The 16,110-nt window shown below is 34.2% G+C and overlaps 1 protein-coding gene across 4 annotated transcripts in view; it reads left to right on the forward strand.

The window, feature by feature from the left end:
* LOC126822216 (protein TANC2) overlaps window positions 1-16,110 on the forward strand; it is a 246,533-nt gene that overhangs the window by 124,245 nt on the left and 106,178 nt on the right. For 2 of the 4 annotated variants that reach the window (XM_056101387.1, XM_056101388.1), the window contains exon 1: window positions 11,376-13,415. The exons of the other annotated variants lie outside the window; for them this stretch is intronic. In XM_056101387.1, the coding sequence (XP_055957362.1) occupies window positions 11,681-13,415 (1,735 nt within the window). In that variant the 5' untranslated portion in view covers window positions 11,376-11,680. Of the gene's footprint in view, window positions 1-11,375; window positions 13,416-16,110 lie in introns of those variants that run through there. 4 annotated transcript variants of the gene reach the window in all.

Below are 16,110 nucleotides of genomic sequence, written 5' to 3' on the forward strand. Positions count from 1 at the left end.
ACTCTGTGAACAATGTGTTTTCAATACATGATCCGTTCATTATAACCAGCAACAGTATCACATGTTGACAGATTTACTTAAAGACCAACTCGACACCCCAAACTTATGAAAACAAAGACATCATTTTTAGACAAATAAATTTTCTCTGATTGATTATATCATGCTTCCTGTCTTTTCTGTGTGAAAATTTAACAAATATGAAACTCTTTCATGTGTGAGATACAAATGTTAAACAGGTCTCACAGCATGCCATTTAAACGGACATTTCAACCATCTCAAGTATTTCGTAACATGAGGCATTACATGTAATGGATGTGTCTGAAATCGGCTGACATAACGCCTAGTTTCAGTGAATTGTCAGACTTGAACAATTACTACATGATAATTGTGAAAAATGAAACTTTTAAAATCTCAGACGCACAAAGTGTTTTAATATTTCGCAACGACTTACAGATGTTGATTTTTGGCTCGTGTTATAAACCACCAGTTGAAGGACAAAATGGAAAAAACATTTAAAGAAAAATAAATCGTATTGCTACAAGCTAAAACAACTATTTAAATCACGATTCTTCTGCAAGCAAACTGTTTTCGAATGGGTGATTCTCATGCCAAATGTGAGAGATAGATATCTCATAATCATATGATCAAGTTTTTGATGCGGCTGACATTTCCTTGACTGCAGAGTGCATTCAACCCATCTTTTAAAATGAGATTTTGAAGTGGTAAACACGAGCCTTGTAATTATTGGATTGTGCTAAATGACCTTGTCCGACCTTGTATTTACACCAAATGATTTGTAAATTAGGAGATAAGACCCACGGTCATGATCTTTATTTCAATCAATTGGGCAATCTTCATTTCAATTTTAACAGCAGACCCGTCCATCTTGAAAAATAATTGGCATCATCAGATGAAAGTCAGCTTAAGAAGCTGTCGTTTATTTCTCCATTCATCTGACAATAAAATCATCCAAGTGATGAATAATTGTCTGTTTAACAACTCGCTGATATATTTTTTTTTTATTATTATAAATGTTCTAAATGATAGCTATCGAGTGAACTTCACATCACTGACTTGTACCCGGCAAATCTTACAAACATTTGATATACAGAGATAATATCTTGGGGGTTGTTATTGACTCGCGATAATTATTGAGGAGGAAAATCGTTGGATATATTAGGGATTGACTTGAAGGAGTAATGCCGTAACATCATGTGATTCCTTCTTTATACCTGGCAAATCTTACAAACATTTGAGATTCGGAGATAATATCTCTGAGGTTGTTATTCACTTGAGATAATTATTGAGGCGGAAATCATGGGATTGACTTGACGGAGTAATGCCGTAACATCATGCGGTCTCTTCTTTATGTTTGTTGCTTTTGGATAATTAGATATTATATGATATCATTACTTTCATCATCTTTTGGTATCAGGATCCATTGGGGCTATAATTACCATCTAATTATATTAATGTTTTTTCCGACTCCTCTAAGCCCTTATACACTCGGTGGGATATAAATCCTTATTCTCTTAAGACCTGTTGGTTATAAAAGAGATTAGTAGTTAATGATGTGTAGACACCCACTATTTTGTTTTATGAAGAAAAGAATCAAAATGAAATGGGGGTTTCAGCATCTTAATTCTGCACTAACTAGTCTTGTGAGGATGGACATACGCCATGCAGTATGCTATGAGTGAAGATTTTACCCAGCAACAGCACTACAGCCTACTCTTAATTTAAAGTAATGGTATCATATAATATCCAATAAGTCAATCCCATTTCATTTCATTTGTGTAATTCATGTCAGTCTTCAGAGGATAGGAGAAAAAATTCAAAATTAGACTTTGAAAATGGGAAAAAATACTCAAACACATACAGAAAATGATGATTAAATAGGATAACTGCATTTAAAAAAGTAGTTGGTTTTTTTTTCCACCTGTTAAAGTAGAAACTTGTGATAGTTGAGGTAGAACTAATAAGTGAAATGAGCTGTTTCCATGGATAAATGGAGTTAAATTTCTACTTCTTATGTTGGTTAATGTTGCATAATATTTAACGTCAACTTTCATTAAATTTGATTTATTAACGCAGTTAAATGGAAGAAATATGGTGAAACTAATGAGTAAGTTTAGAATTAGAGACTTCAGAATTTAACTGATGTTAGGGTTTAGTGGTTTACTCTGAATGTTAATTTTAGGTGGTAGAGGGAGATTGGTTAACATTTAGAGTAAGGGGGGGTTTAAGCATCCAGAGAAAGAGAGGGGCTTAATGCCCAGAAAAAGAGAAGGGGCTTATGTCTAGAGAAAGAGGGGGTTTAAGCGTCCAGAAAAAGAGAGGGGCTTAATTTCCAAAGAAAGAGAAGGGTCCTATGTTCGGAGAGAAATGAGCGTTAATGTCCACTGGACAAAAACTAGGTCATTTCAGGACTAACATGGTTCAATTTTATTTCATTAGTTCACTTGAGTATAGGATCTTTAGCAGTGGGAGGAAACCTCAGGACACCCACCCAACCCCTCTTTATGTCCAGAGAATCTGAGGGGTCTTTGTCCAGATAAAGAGAGGGGTTTAATATCCATCCAAAACTAACTGAATTACTTCGTATCGTACATTTTTATGTCAATGATTCTCTTTGGCATCCTAGTACCCAGAGGAAACCCATGAGGTTAGGCAGGCGACCTTACATACTCAAAGCCCCTGATTCGCCTTTACCCCACCCTACGACACTCATTTCAGATGTAATATGAAATGAAATGAAATGAAATGAAGTTTAACGTCCTACTGTTCTGCTCCTAACCTGGGCTAATGAAGACGGGGCTTACGCCATACAGTGTGCTATGAGGGAAATTTTGCCCGGACAGCGGCACTACGGCCTACTCTTATATCGAATTCCAACTGCCAAGGGATCTTTTACGTGCACGCCAATGTGTACACGGGACCTCGGTTTTTCATCCCATCCGAACGACTAGACAGCTTTCCTTGTCAGCCCCTCCATCCTGCATCACTGACAAGGGAGAACATGAGGAAATTATAGTTAATGTATTGCAAGATATAATTGGATGTATCTACTGTTTGGTTTAAGGAAGTACCCAATGACGTATTGGAAGTCCTGTATCAGAATTCCATTAGAATAACTAATGGTTCCTGAATCTTTAGAATTCCTATTTTGAGATTTCCGTGCTAATTCCCTTTATGATATGCTTCAGGGATATATAGGCCTACATTTAGGAAGAAAACTCTCCACTTCTTTCCAGGTTAATTGAAAGAAATAAAATGTTTCTGCTATTTCAAAAATTATTTCGTCAATTACACATAAATAGAAGTAACACCTCTTGACAAGCAACAGGATTAACCCCATTCATTTCATGTATTATAGTTTAAAAAGGGAGAAGTGGAAACTAATTGTTGATTTAGAGGGAGTCTTGTTAACTATATATTTCTGACTAATAGTTATAATATGTATTTTAACAAGTAAAACTTGTTGATTTACTTAATACACAGAGCTCAAAGAGAGGATTAGTTATATTTATATTAAGTTAATATAGGTCCTTATTTCTTTAATATACTGGGCTGACCAGTAGGTGAGTGGTCATTCTTCAGTGTTTGATGTTTCTACTTATGGAGTGAAGAGACTGCTAAGAGCACTGGTCAAATCTATAATAAGCATTAAAACCGTGAAAAATAGTAGCCAAATCTAGATAATAGGACAGTAAGTTCGGCTGTGAAGTGACCATTGAGAGATGTCGAGTAGTATTTAAAATGATTAATACTCTTTTAATTTCCGTCCTCTGAAAAATTGTCGATTTCAGTGGAGTTGTTGTTTTGTGGGGTGACAATCTGTCTTCGTTGAGGATGTTCGTCTGTAGATAAAGACAGTGTTGAGATATAACTGATTTTGTTTTCGTGTGTTCGACATAGTAAGACGAAAATAAAGATAAATTTGTAAACAACCTGATACACACTTAATCTTTCAAAAATATTTAATCGTATAGATCTTGTCCCATCTTTAAGTCAACCCAACCCAATTCAATACTTTATGTTTTATAAAAGGAAAGATGTTAAAATGTCAAACTGGATTTAGGAAAATAGATCAGGAAGGAATTGATTACACTGCAAACATTACCCCTGTCCCTGTAATTCAACCCTGTCCTTGGAATACAAACATTACCCCTGTCCCTGCAATTCAAAACTTATGGCTGTTCCTGGAATTCAAACTCTCCCTTGTCCCTAGTATACAAACTCTCGCTTGTCCCTGGAATACAAACATTACCCCTGTCCCTGGAATTCAAAATTTCCCCTGTCCCTACGTTACAATTTTTATGGCTGTCCCTGGAATTCAAACATTACCCCTGTCCCTGGAATACAAACCTTATTCCTGTCCCTGGAATACAAGCCTTACCACTGTGGCTTTACGCTGACAAATGAAGGAGGAACATGAGATTCTTGGTGGTCTATATTTGAATTCAAAGACAAGGATAATGGAATTGTGGACAACGTTCCATTTAAAATCCTGAGGGTTTTTTTTGGCCCAAGGTTTTTACTCAGCACAAAGTTTCTATTCATCCTGTGACGTCTTCTTGACCTGATGTTCTTCTTAACCCAAGGTTTTTTGGGTTTTTTTTCGACCTGAGTTTTTTTTTCCACCAAGATGTCTTCTAAGGTCTGAAATTTCTTCATATTATCATTATGGTCATTGCTCCTCATTCTTAAAAGTTTACTGAGAGCAGGACAAGGACAGCTGTCTAGTCGTTCTAATGGGACGATAAACTGAGATCCTGGGTATACATTGGCGTGCATGTAAAATATCCCTTGACAGTTGAAATTCGATATAAGAGTAGGCCATAGTGTTGCTGCCCAGACAAAATTTCACTCTTAGCACACTGCATGGCGCATGCCCGTCTTCATTAGTCCAGTCGGAGCAGAACATTAGGACATTAAACCCCATTGTATTTCATTTCCTTAAAAGCATGACTACTAAAGCATAACAAGCTTCATCCGCAAATCAATATAAGATTTTTACCTTGAAGATGATTGAAGTAGACATTGAGTGAATTTGTTAACGGACTAATAAATATTTTTTTCCCTCCAGCCGTAATCCGATTTAATAACCTGAACATGAACTATATGAAAGTGAAAGTAGATTTCTTTTGATTATTTAAAACTTGGAAATTAAATAATGATTTACGAAAGAAAAAGTATGATCACTGTCTTCATATGATCTGTCTCTAAAAATAAATTGTTCTTAGAAATGTTTAAGAAGACTGCTTGACTCAAACCTTACAAGGAAGTGGTTTTGAATTGAGATTTTATACAAATATATAATAATCATTTCTTTGAATTAAATAATTTCGAGGAATTTTTTTTATTTGTAACATTTCTTTATTACAAAACTTTTCAACCTACTGTTACCATAGCAATTTGAATTCAAATATTTTAGATGAATGTTTTCTGTTACAGCTTTTATGCTTTGATTATATAATTGTAATGGCATAACATTTGAATTCAAATCAATGCGGAAGGTAATTTTAACTCTTTACAAATCTGCTTATGGTTTCTTTTAAGGAAAAGGTTCTCAAATCAACATCTTGTTTTACTAAGGAAAAGTTTTTTGAATCATTACTTTCTTGTTGTTTCACAAAACTTAATTCATACAAAAATTATGTTTCTAATGAGTTGTGGTATAATGTGTTTCAGAAATAATGAGCTTATCCTGCCTTTTGCACAAGACATAACTTTTGAAGGAAAATCTTCACAGTTTAAATTTCGTTAAAGTTTTTTGGAGTTAAAATTTTAAGACAAGTTTGTTGAGTTGAACGATCATGAGTAACAGATGTGTAATGTTTAGATGGTTAGATTTTATCTGGTGTAAAATTAATTCTCCCAGAAGAAACAGTGTCAAGTATACATACATGAGGTACGGGGTAAGAGGTCGAAGCCGAAGGAAGGACGGACGTTTGTCTTGTTTTGTTATTATACCTTATTGTCAACCCCCCTGACAAAAATTAATCCTTTGTGGCTGTCCACAATACTTAGACTGTGATATGAAGTAGGGAAAAAGAGGGAGTGTTTGAGGGAGAACGCTTGTTTACTGTAGCAGAAAGCAGGTCATTGGCTAAGAGCCACGTGTAGCCTAATACTGGATAATATAGTTGTAGGGCTGATTGTATGAAAGCTTGTGTGTAACTACTACCCAACGACCGCTTGCTCAGTAAAAGTCTATATGCTATAGTGATCAGCTTAAATTCTTTTTGTATGGAAACTAGATTTATTCAGTGTTTAAATACAGGATATTAATAATAATTATTTGGGATACCGGTGTTTATAATATTTATTTAAGACAAAGGTTAGTAAGGTTTTAACAAGTTTTACTTGTGTCCAAGACAACGGAACTTTTAAAAATTTGTTATAAACAAATTGATTTTTTCTGTATGTGGGACTTGATTTGTTTAGGGTTCTGTTAACAGTTATATATACGTGATATTTACAATATTATTTTTAGACCATAGTGAAAAATTTCAAATGTTTTGTAATACCTTTTTTAAAAGTGGTTATACTCATATTTCTTTTCATATGGAGACTAGATTTGTGTCAATTCTGATAAATGTTATATACGTGATATTTAATAAGGTTTTAAAAAGTTTAAATGTGTAGTAATATCTATAAGAAAGACTACTGAACTTTTAAAAGATTATACATGCAAATCGTTAGTTATGAGGTGATATATTGATATTGGTTAGTAATTGTTAGGTTTTAAAAAGTTTCACATGTGTTATATAAGACAAGTGAACTTTTCAAAAGTTTCGTTTTATATTGAGACTAGATTTGTTTACAATCTTGATAACAGTTATTTGAGATGATTTTGATCTTATTCATTTACGAATACACTGGATGATTTAAACACGTGTTACTTAACCTACAAGGAACTTTTTATAGAGACTAGATTTGTTTAGGGTCCTGATAAGAGGGGCGATATTGATAATATTTATATCATTCAGGATTTTGATAAAGTATGTCAATTTTATTAGACACAACTGACTTGTTGTTGTTTGACGTCTGCTTCCACAGTAGTGAATATCACGTACAATAGTTGTAGTAAATATAAAGAAGACTTTTGTGATCAACTCTTCCGTTCTTTTTGTACCGTAATTTTGATATTGATCGTTATTAGGATGTATTGGTGATAAATCTGAGTTTAGAAAAGTTTTACGACTAGTGTAAAAGTGTGTAGTAGCTATAATAAGGAAGTTATTAACTGTACTGCATGTGTAAGTTCACACTTGAGGCCATAGAGTAAAATTTGAATTTCAAAGAGAAGTGTTACGCAGCAAAGTGTAGCTAAAAAGTAAATATTGATTTACTATTTTAGATCGTGGTTACATCATTCTAGTGTTTTTAGTTCAAACTCACAATTTGTTTTTGACGTTAGTTCAAGGTAGCGTTCTTTAGTATTTACCTGTGGGAATATTTTGATATGATATACTTGATATACAAATGATAAACGTGTGTTAGATATATGATAGTTCGGGCAGAAGTCACAACTTTTTTTGATTGTTGTTATTGATTTAAAGATTTAATGATCATAGTAGAGAAAAGAAATTTGATAATATCAAGTGGTGTTTCGATATAGTAATATGTTTCTTTCCTTATCAGCTATGATTGATTACTAAGAAGTAAGAACGTACTGTATGTGACCTTTATGAAAATTTTAATTGTAATTCAGATCTTGAATGATTTTCAAAAAGTTTGACAGTTCTAAAAATACCAGGTGTATGTAAGTTATAGCGTATAGAAATAGAATTAAATTTGATCGATCTTGTCAGTGATATCAATTCACTGTTGAAAAGGGATGTTAAATATAGTTATAAAAGAAGATCAATCTAGAAAAAAAAATCTAGAGCATGTGATTTGTACACTGTATATGTTATTGTGTCAATAAATGATTTTTAATGTATAAAAATAGTTCTAAGCTTAGATAGAATTGAGTGATTTTGAGATATCTGATACCAAAGAGAAAAAGCTCTAATCATTTGCTGGATCCTATTCTATTGTTCAATAATTATCAGTGTCAAAATTTAGTATTGTTATAGTGTTACTATAGATAGATTATCTCGATTTCATTTCATCCTGGTTTTATTTCATTGGATAAATTTAATATTTGATAAAATCCTTTGTTTCCGATGTTTATGTAGATTTCTAGGTCATTAAGTAGCAAGTTTGTATGTTTGTTTACTTTTCATTACTCCTGTAAGAAGTTGCATTTAATAATTCAGGATGTCTAGATGAGGATTTGTTACAGATTTTCATCTTTTTAATAATCTTTAACATTGACATTAATACAGTGTATATAACACTTAGAATACGTTTGTAGAGTATTAAAGTGGTTTACCTAGAGACTGGATCAAACAAAAAGTAACAAAGGTTGTATTTTATGGAGTTTTTTTTTATAATTTGATAATGCTTTAACAAGGTGATACTGTGTTCACAAAACATTGCGCTTAGATTTTTAAATTGATATAGCTTTTAGAAGTTTAATTTTCACACTATTATACCCCAAATGATGATAAATGGCTTGAATTTGTAAATTGATGTTAAAGTAGACATTGTTGGAGAACCTATCAGTATTTGGTGATTTATCGATCTAATGCAGAAAGTTTCAATATGTCGAAACATGCCTACAAAAAAGTAGCAAATGAAAATTTACCTTAAGTTTTAATGAATGCTTGGAGTTATTTGACGCACGAGAGCCACAGTGACTCGGTGAGTAAGTTGTTAGCTCGCTAACCTGGGGGGTCCCGTATTCGATCCCTTTGTTGACCGTGAAAGTTTGTCAGGATTTTCTGGCGTGGGTTCCCCATTGTCAGTAGTGCAGGACCTCGGGCCTGGCAAGGAACAATGTATAGTTTTTCGGATGATACAAAAAAAAAAAGAGGTCCTGTGTACACTTTGACGTGCAGGTAAAATATCCCTTGACAGTTGAAATTCGATATAAAAGTAGGCCATAGCTCAGCTATCCAGACAAAATTTCCCTCATTAGCCCAGTTGGAGCAGTCGGACGTTAAGTATTCGACTCTCAATCTGCATACAGTATAGTTTATATGCAAGATCCTTCTGGTTTATATTTGATTGTGTGACGTAAAACATTCTTTAATATGTACAAACATGTTACGGCTAACTGGATAATAATAGACCTGTAGACTCTAGTACATGTTTTCTGATCTATTATTCAAGAGAAATGTATATAAGCAAGTACATTACATGCATGGGTTATGACTGACATTTTGATCAAAGTTTAATCTAGAAGTTTGTAACCGAGGGGTTTTAGCCCAGTTATTTATGGTTGAGTTGTTTGTTTATACATTTCTTGTTGTACTATAAATATGGAGAGATTGGTTTGCTGCTTTATTTAATGCTTTGTGGTTAGATACACAATTTCATGGTTGAGTTCTTCTGGGAAAATTTTGATTTAATTAGATCTGTCAACAGGTTTGAGTGAACAGACGGACATGTCACATGGGCTATTAGCAATAAGTAAAACATATCTACTATTGTAGTAGTACGTTCTAACAGGTAGTATTGTAGATCGTTAATCTACCAGTTGTATTGGAAAAAAGTAAAAATATCTTCTTAAGTCCTGGAAGTAATGATTTCAGATTTTGAACTTTGTGTCTGACATTGTCTGTGACAGGTGCCTTATTTCCATTATAAGATTTAGCTAATTATGATAACTAGCATAGTTGTTAAGGTGTTTAATTCCGTGCTGTGTTCCTTTTGGACAGCTAGTTTTGTTCATCGGTCATTAGCTTTAAGTATTAAGTTTATGATTTAGTAAGCAGTATTGTAGAGTGTATCTGACAGTTGTTCATCGGTTCTTATAGAAGTATTTAAGAATCTCTTTTATTCTAATATTTTATGATTTAGTATAGCATTATTATGTTTTTTAGCCCAGTTAGATAGAAAAGATGTTCGTTTGTCATTAACAATAAGTATTTTATATTAGCATATAGCATAGATGTAATTGTAATACAGTTGTATTGAACAGTTGTACATCAGTTATTATATATAAATATTAAAATTGTCATCTTCTGTAGTATTTTATTATTTTGTAGGAAATTATTAGTAGATTCTGTATGCAGTATAACATTGATGTTTAGGGAGAATTTCATCTAAGCTGTACTGTATGTGATAGTTACGCATTGGTCTTTATATAATTATTCAAAGTGTCTTCTTTTGTAGTATTTTATTATTAATTAGTAAATTCTAAGCAGTATGTCATGGATGTTTAGGGAGTATATAATCAACCATATGCTGTTTTGTATGTGACAGTTGTACAATGATCTTCTTGTGTAGTATTTTATGATTTGGTAGTCAAATTCTTAGATATGTTTAGGACTATGAGTAATATATGTAATCAACGTTTCTATACTGTGAGTTGGTCTTTATATAAGTATTCGAATTGTCTTCTTGCCTAGTATTTTATGATTTGGTAGTAAAATTCTAAGATATATTTAGGAGTATGTAATAAACGTTGCTAAACTGGATGTAACAGTTGTAAATTGGTCTTTATATAAGTATTAAAGTTGTCTTCTTGCCTATAGTATTTTATGATTTAATAGTAAAAATCTCGGATATATTTTGGTGTATGATCAACTGTATGTTGTACTGTGTTGGTCTTCTTTAATCTAGGTGTGTATGGGACTCATTGTAAATGGTGAAGTAACAGTGACAACACACGACAGTGCATAATAGATAGCGTCACCTTGTGAATGAGAAGAAACAGGGACATGGCCGCTAGCTGTGTTTACCTGAAAACAAGATCAGTGGATTAGAATAGTGGCCAGGAGTTGTAGTAAAACCCCGAGTGGAAGAAGTCAGACACGGGAGAAGTTCAAACTAAGATACATTTCTCCCCACACGCTGAAACTAAAAGACCATCAATCAAAGGTTAAACGTGTTTTGGTCAGTTGACTGATGAACCAGTGTGGATGTGTGTACTCAGTCGTCAGTGGTGTGTGACTACAGGAATTTACCTCCTAGAAAGATCTGTGTTTCATGTGCATCAGAGGAGAGGATTGATATAATTTTAACAGCTCTATACGGGAGATCTAAACAACGTCAGCATGTTTACCTACAGCAGTTTATATTCTGTCAGTGTAATATGGTGTACTACTATAGTAGCTGGTCGTATCTCTATATAAGATGTAATAATACTCACAATCTGAATTCAATTTTAGTTAGTATTAATAGTGGTTTATGGAGTGATACCACTGTTGAAACATAGTGGCTAGTCATATCTCTGTATAGGATGTAAAACTCACGATTTGAATTAAATCTGAATTAGTATTATAAAGTGGTTTATGGATTGATAACACTGTTAGTATGTAGAACTCTACTGACTTGGAATAAATTTGAATGAGATTTCGTCCTGTATGGCTTGTATGTTAAATTAGTGAAAACAATTTTAACAGAGTCACTGTGAATAAATTTAAATGATTATTCTTTGGTCAGTCCTTTATGGTATATTATAATGAGTTATTGTCAACCATAGTGATGACACGCGGAGGATGTAGAGTTACTGACGTACGTTGAATAAGTTTAAATGACTCGTTAGGTTGTAAAGACACGGTAGCTGTTGTGTTTACATATTAAAGGTGTGCTCATTGAAATAGTGTCACATCACAGTATGGGTAATAAGTCATCATCGCACAGAGACAGTGAGCCTTTACCTGAAGCCAGAGGTAGAAGCTGGTCTTTTAATGGCATGGTATCCAGAGCCAGAAGAGCTAGTCGCAGTCCCTTACGTCCGAGAGCTTCGTCTTTATCGGATACAACCAAAAACAAAAAATCTGCAACAGCGACTGTCAAGTCGAACATTCCAGCCACAATCAGTGCAGTGGATAGTCCAGGTGAGAAGAATTCTTCTAGTACACTACCAGCGACAAATGTTCGTAACTCGTTGGGCAGACAAGCTGAACTGATACGCGAGACAATAAATAGGCGGAGCTGTGAAATAAAAGGAGTGAGTCCTCGTAATAGTATGACTAGTAATAATGCCGAACACCGTTTGTCAGGTAACTTTGACAAGCGTCTATCGGGTAACTTTGATAAAAGGCTTTCGGGCAATTTTGACAGCAGTGGCTTAACTAATAATGCAAACTCGTGTTTGGTTAAAACCGAGGGTAATTTGAGTAGTAAGTTTAACAAATCAAGTGCAACTAAAGAAGAGATTGTGTCAGATCCTGGACGTACTACAGATTCAGGATATAACACAGCCTCTCGCAGACCACCTCTAGCTGAGATCGAGGATTTTGATGATGCCTCGGCAGCAGAATTAAGAAAAATTTCTCAGAGTTTATACAGTGATAAATTACTGGATTTGTGTAATCGCCGAGGAGTTGCTAGTCTAAATCGTGATCTGTCATTGTCACAAGGAGATATGTTATCCAGCATGCCCAGTCCATTGTTGAAAAAAGTTAGAAATAAATCCACGTCTCACAATAGTCTATCGTCACCCTACCACAGTGCAGACAAGTTAGATAAAAAACCATCATCACATGAAAATTTAGATTCTCTGAAGCGGAGAATGAAATCGAATTCCGGAGAAGACGATGACATGTTTAACGTGGAGTATAGTGGTAGACCCCGAACAAATTCGGCAACTGTTGTGGAACTTAGTGCTAGAAATCGTAAAAACATCTCAATGGGCTTGACAAGCGCTAAATTACGTCAAGTTTATCAGATCCCTACATCTTCTGAAGTTTCATCTCTGCCAAATTCTCAGACTAATTCTCCAGTAAAACCAGAAACGGCACATGCTCAAAAGGTTTTAGTTTCCCGAGCTTTGAAAACCGATGGTACTAGTCCAATGGAGAAAGAAACGAATAACAATTCTTTTAAACATCTCGCCAATAAGGAGACGAGTCCCAGTAAAATATACGGTCCTGGTGGAGCTGTTCCTATATCCAAATCTCCCATGTATTCTGTCCGACCCCTGTGTCATTTTAAACCCCTGCCTGAAATCCACGAACATGGAATGCTTAGTTCTAGTGTGCCTGTAGAATCTGGATATTTGCCACCGTTTAATGATTATAGTCCTGGTAAATTAACACAGCATAGTTTTGATGATAATTTTCTACAGCGCAGGAGTAATAGTATAACAGACATGGCACCGAGAATGAGGAAAAGTGTGCCAAGTCAGTGTAGTCATTGTACTCTACCAGAACTTGAAGAGAATCTTCGGCACCGTAGTCAAAGTGTCTTGTCTCTTCGTAGTGCATCGGGACAACCGATTGGTCAGTTTCATACTGGAAATTTATATAAACAAGTGTCCGGAGCAGAACGATCTTGGAATTATAGTGTGACTAGTTTAGCTGGAGATCCTTATTTTGGCTCGGCCTGTCGACAGCTTGATTTTAGAGGTAAGAAAAATTACAATTTTATATTTGTTGGTGTTATTTTGACGCCCTATATCTTGTAAACATGTTATTCCATAAAAACAAAATCTACAAAGTAACAACATTCATAAAACCTGTATTACATGTCAAAAGCATATTTAATACTTTATATGTGTTTAGACATTTATGACTCTCAGATTATAAATGACGACTTTTGCATCAGCGACAGAAATAAATCTGCGTGGGTATTAAGCTTTGAGGTCACAAGATCTTATAAATATCAAGATTATATTTGTGGATTGAGGTAGGGTAGCAAAAGTTTGAGTATATTGCAGGGGGCCACCTAGCTTGTATCCCTTTGGTATGATATATAGGGAATTCACTATAGCGTGGGTTGTATGAGTAGATCCCGATAACAGATATATAGTGATTCAAGGTATAATATATAAGGGACTTGGTATAGACCCCGAATGTAAAAACCTAAGGTATAATATTTTTCTATCCTCAATCACATGTAAACATAACGAAACAGTATATACATTAAAGTTTAATGGGCATTTATACCTTTGTTCAAAATGTCAAACATATTGCAACTTAATAAAGAAAACCTGTGCTCATTCTGCTGTAAATCAGCAAAGGGCATATTTAGAATCTTGTCAAAAGTAATAAACTGCTGGATTTCAACTTGATGATAATTTGTGAACAGTTCATTTTAATATTAGCACAGAAATATTGATGATTTTGTATTTAACACAATTTGTGTTAATATGTTCAATTACTAAATGCCAATCAAAGAAGATTTTGTATTTGTTAACACAAAAAGATTGATAATTTTGTATTTGTTAGCACAAAAATATTGATAGTTTTGTTCTAATATCAACACAGAAATACTGATAATTTTGTTCTAATATCAGCACAGAAAGATTGAAGATTTTAAATTTTAACACAGAAATATTGACATTGTTTATTTATCCGAACTATGATAGAGAAACAATAAAACCCATTGTTAAAAATAACAAACATGTCAATTGCTGGATTTCAACATGGCGATGCTTTTAATCATTTTGTTGTGATATCAACAGAGAAATATTGATGATGATTTTGTTTATTTATACATACATAGAAACAATCAAACCATCTGATGTATACAGTTTAATATAGACGGACAGGTCGATTATAGAAACAATCAAACCATCTGATGTATACAGTTTAATACAGACGGACAGGTCGATTATAGTTCTAATGTCAATCACCTGTTATAGCTTCTCACATTTCTATAGTAATTATTGATAATTAACGACCTTCACTCATACCTCAATAATTAAATACATTATTACTTCATTAATTCCAGACATATTTGTATATTAGATAGATCAGATATCGTAAATAATTATAACAGGGTCAGGGAGCTCAGTTTGTATAGGCTTAACCGCTACTTCCCGAATTTAAATTGTTATACGTACTTCGTGGCACACCACTTTCAGGGTTCCATTGAGGCGATCGATACTTTCCAATCTTTGAACCTTTATGGGGCCTATAGAGGGAGTATGGGCACAGTCCAATTTTTTTTTGTGGCGAGAGTTTTGTAGCCTTCTCTTAACTTAATTGGGGTTTAAAGGTTCAGCCGCTTTCCCCAAAGTACAAAGTTATTCATTATTTTGGGATTCAAAACTGATTTTCACCAACACAGAGAGAGAGAGAGAGTTTAACCTTAACTCACACAAACTAAGTCATTTGGCGACTAACATGATTCCATTTTATTTCAATAATTCGCTTGCATGTAAGCATGACATAGAGATCTTTATTAGCAGTCGGTAGAACCAGAGAAAACCCACAAGGTTAGACAGGTGACCCTACTCCTTGTCAAGTACAGTTGGGGAATCAAAACCACTCGCTTGACTCAATGACGGACCTTAGGGTTTCATGCGCACGAGTTTAACCGCTTGACCACCCCCCCACCAACAACACACAGAGAATATTCATTACAAGTGAATTACACACATTGATAAACTTTCTACTGTTGAAATATTTGTTCTAAAGGGTTAAGAGAATTACTGGCAATCGTACATAAGATTGACAGGTTTAGGTACCACACCTGTCTGTAGATGTAGATTGTAGTTCTGTCAAGTTATTTTCTAGTAGATGTTTATAGTGATGAAGATGGAGATGAAAGATGCTATCTATTAAACACATTTCACCTTTACTAATTATAATGTCAGCTTTTATATGATGGCTTAATAAACACTCCATACAACAAAACAATAAACACTCCCTACAACAAAACATTGCTGAGTTTAGAAACTGGGGTTTATAGTGTTACATTTCTGCACTTAAAGTTTGCTATTTGAGAAATTTTTACTGGACAGCGATGTTCCAGCCCACTCTTCTTCATATCTCCAAAACATTATTCATGTTCCCACTTGTCAGTGATGCAGGACAAGGACCGCTGTCTATTCATTTGGATGGGACAAAAAACTGAGGTCTCATGTACACATTGGCGTGCACGTAAAAGTTCCCTTAACAGTTGGAATTCGATATAATAGTAGGCCGTAGTGCTCTGCCTGGGCAAAATTTCCCTCATAGCACACTGTATGGCATATGCCTGTCTTCATTAGCCCAGTTCAGAGTAGGACATTAAACTCCATTTCATTTCATTTAAGAATATCTAGATTCTATATTATGAGAATTCTCTAGATTTTTGAATGAGTCGTGATGCTTT

This window comes from Patella vulgata, chromosome 5 (assembly GCF_932274485.2).
Source record: "Patella vulgata chromosome 5, xgPatVulg1.2, whole genome shotgun sequence".
Lineage (NCBI taxonomy): Eukaryota > Metazoa > Mollusca > Gastropoda > Patellidae > Patella > Patella vulgata.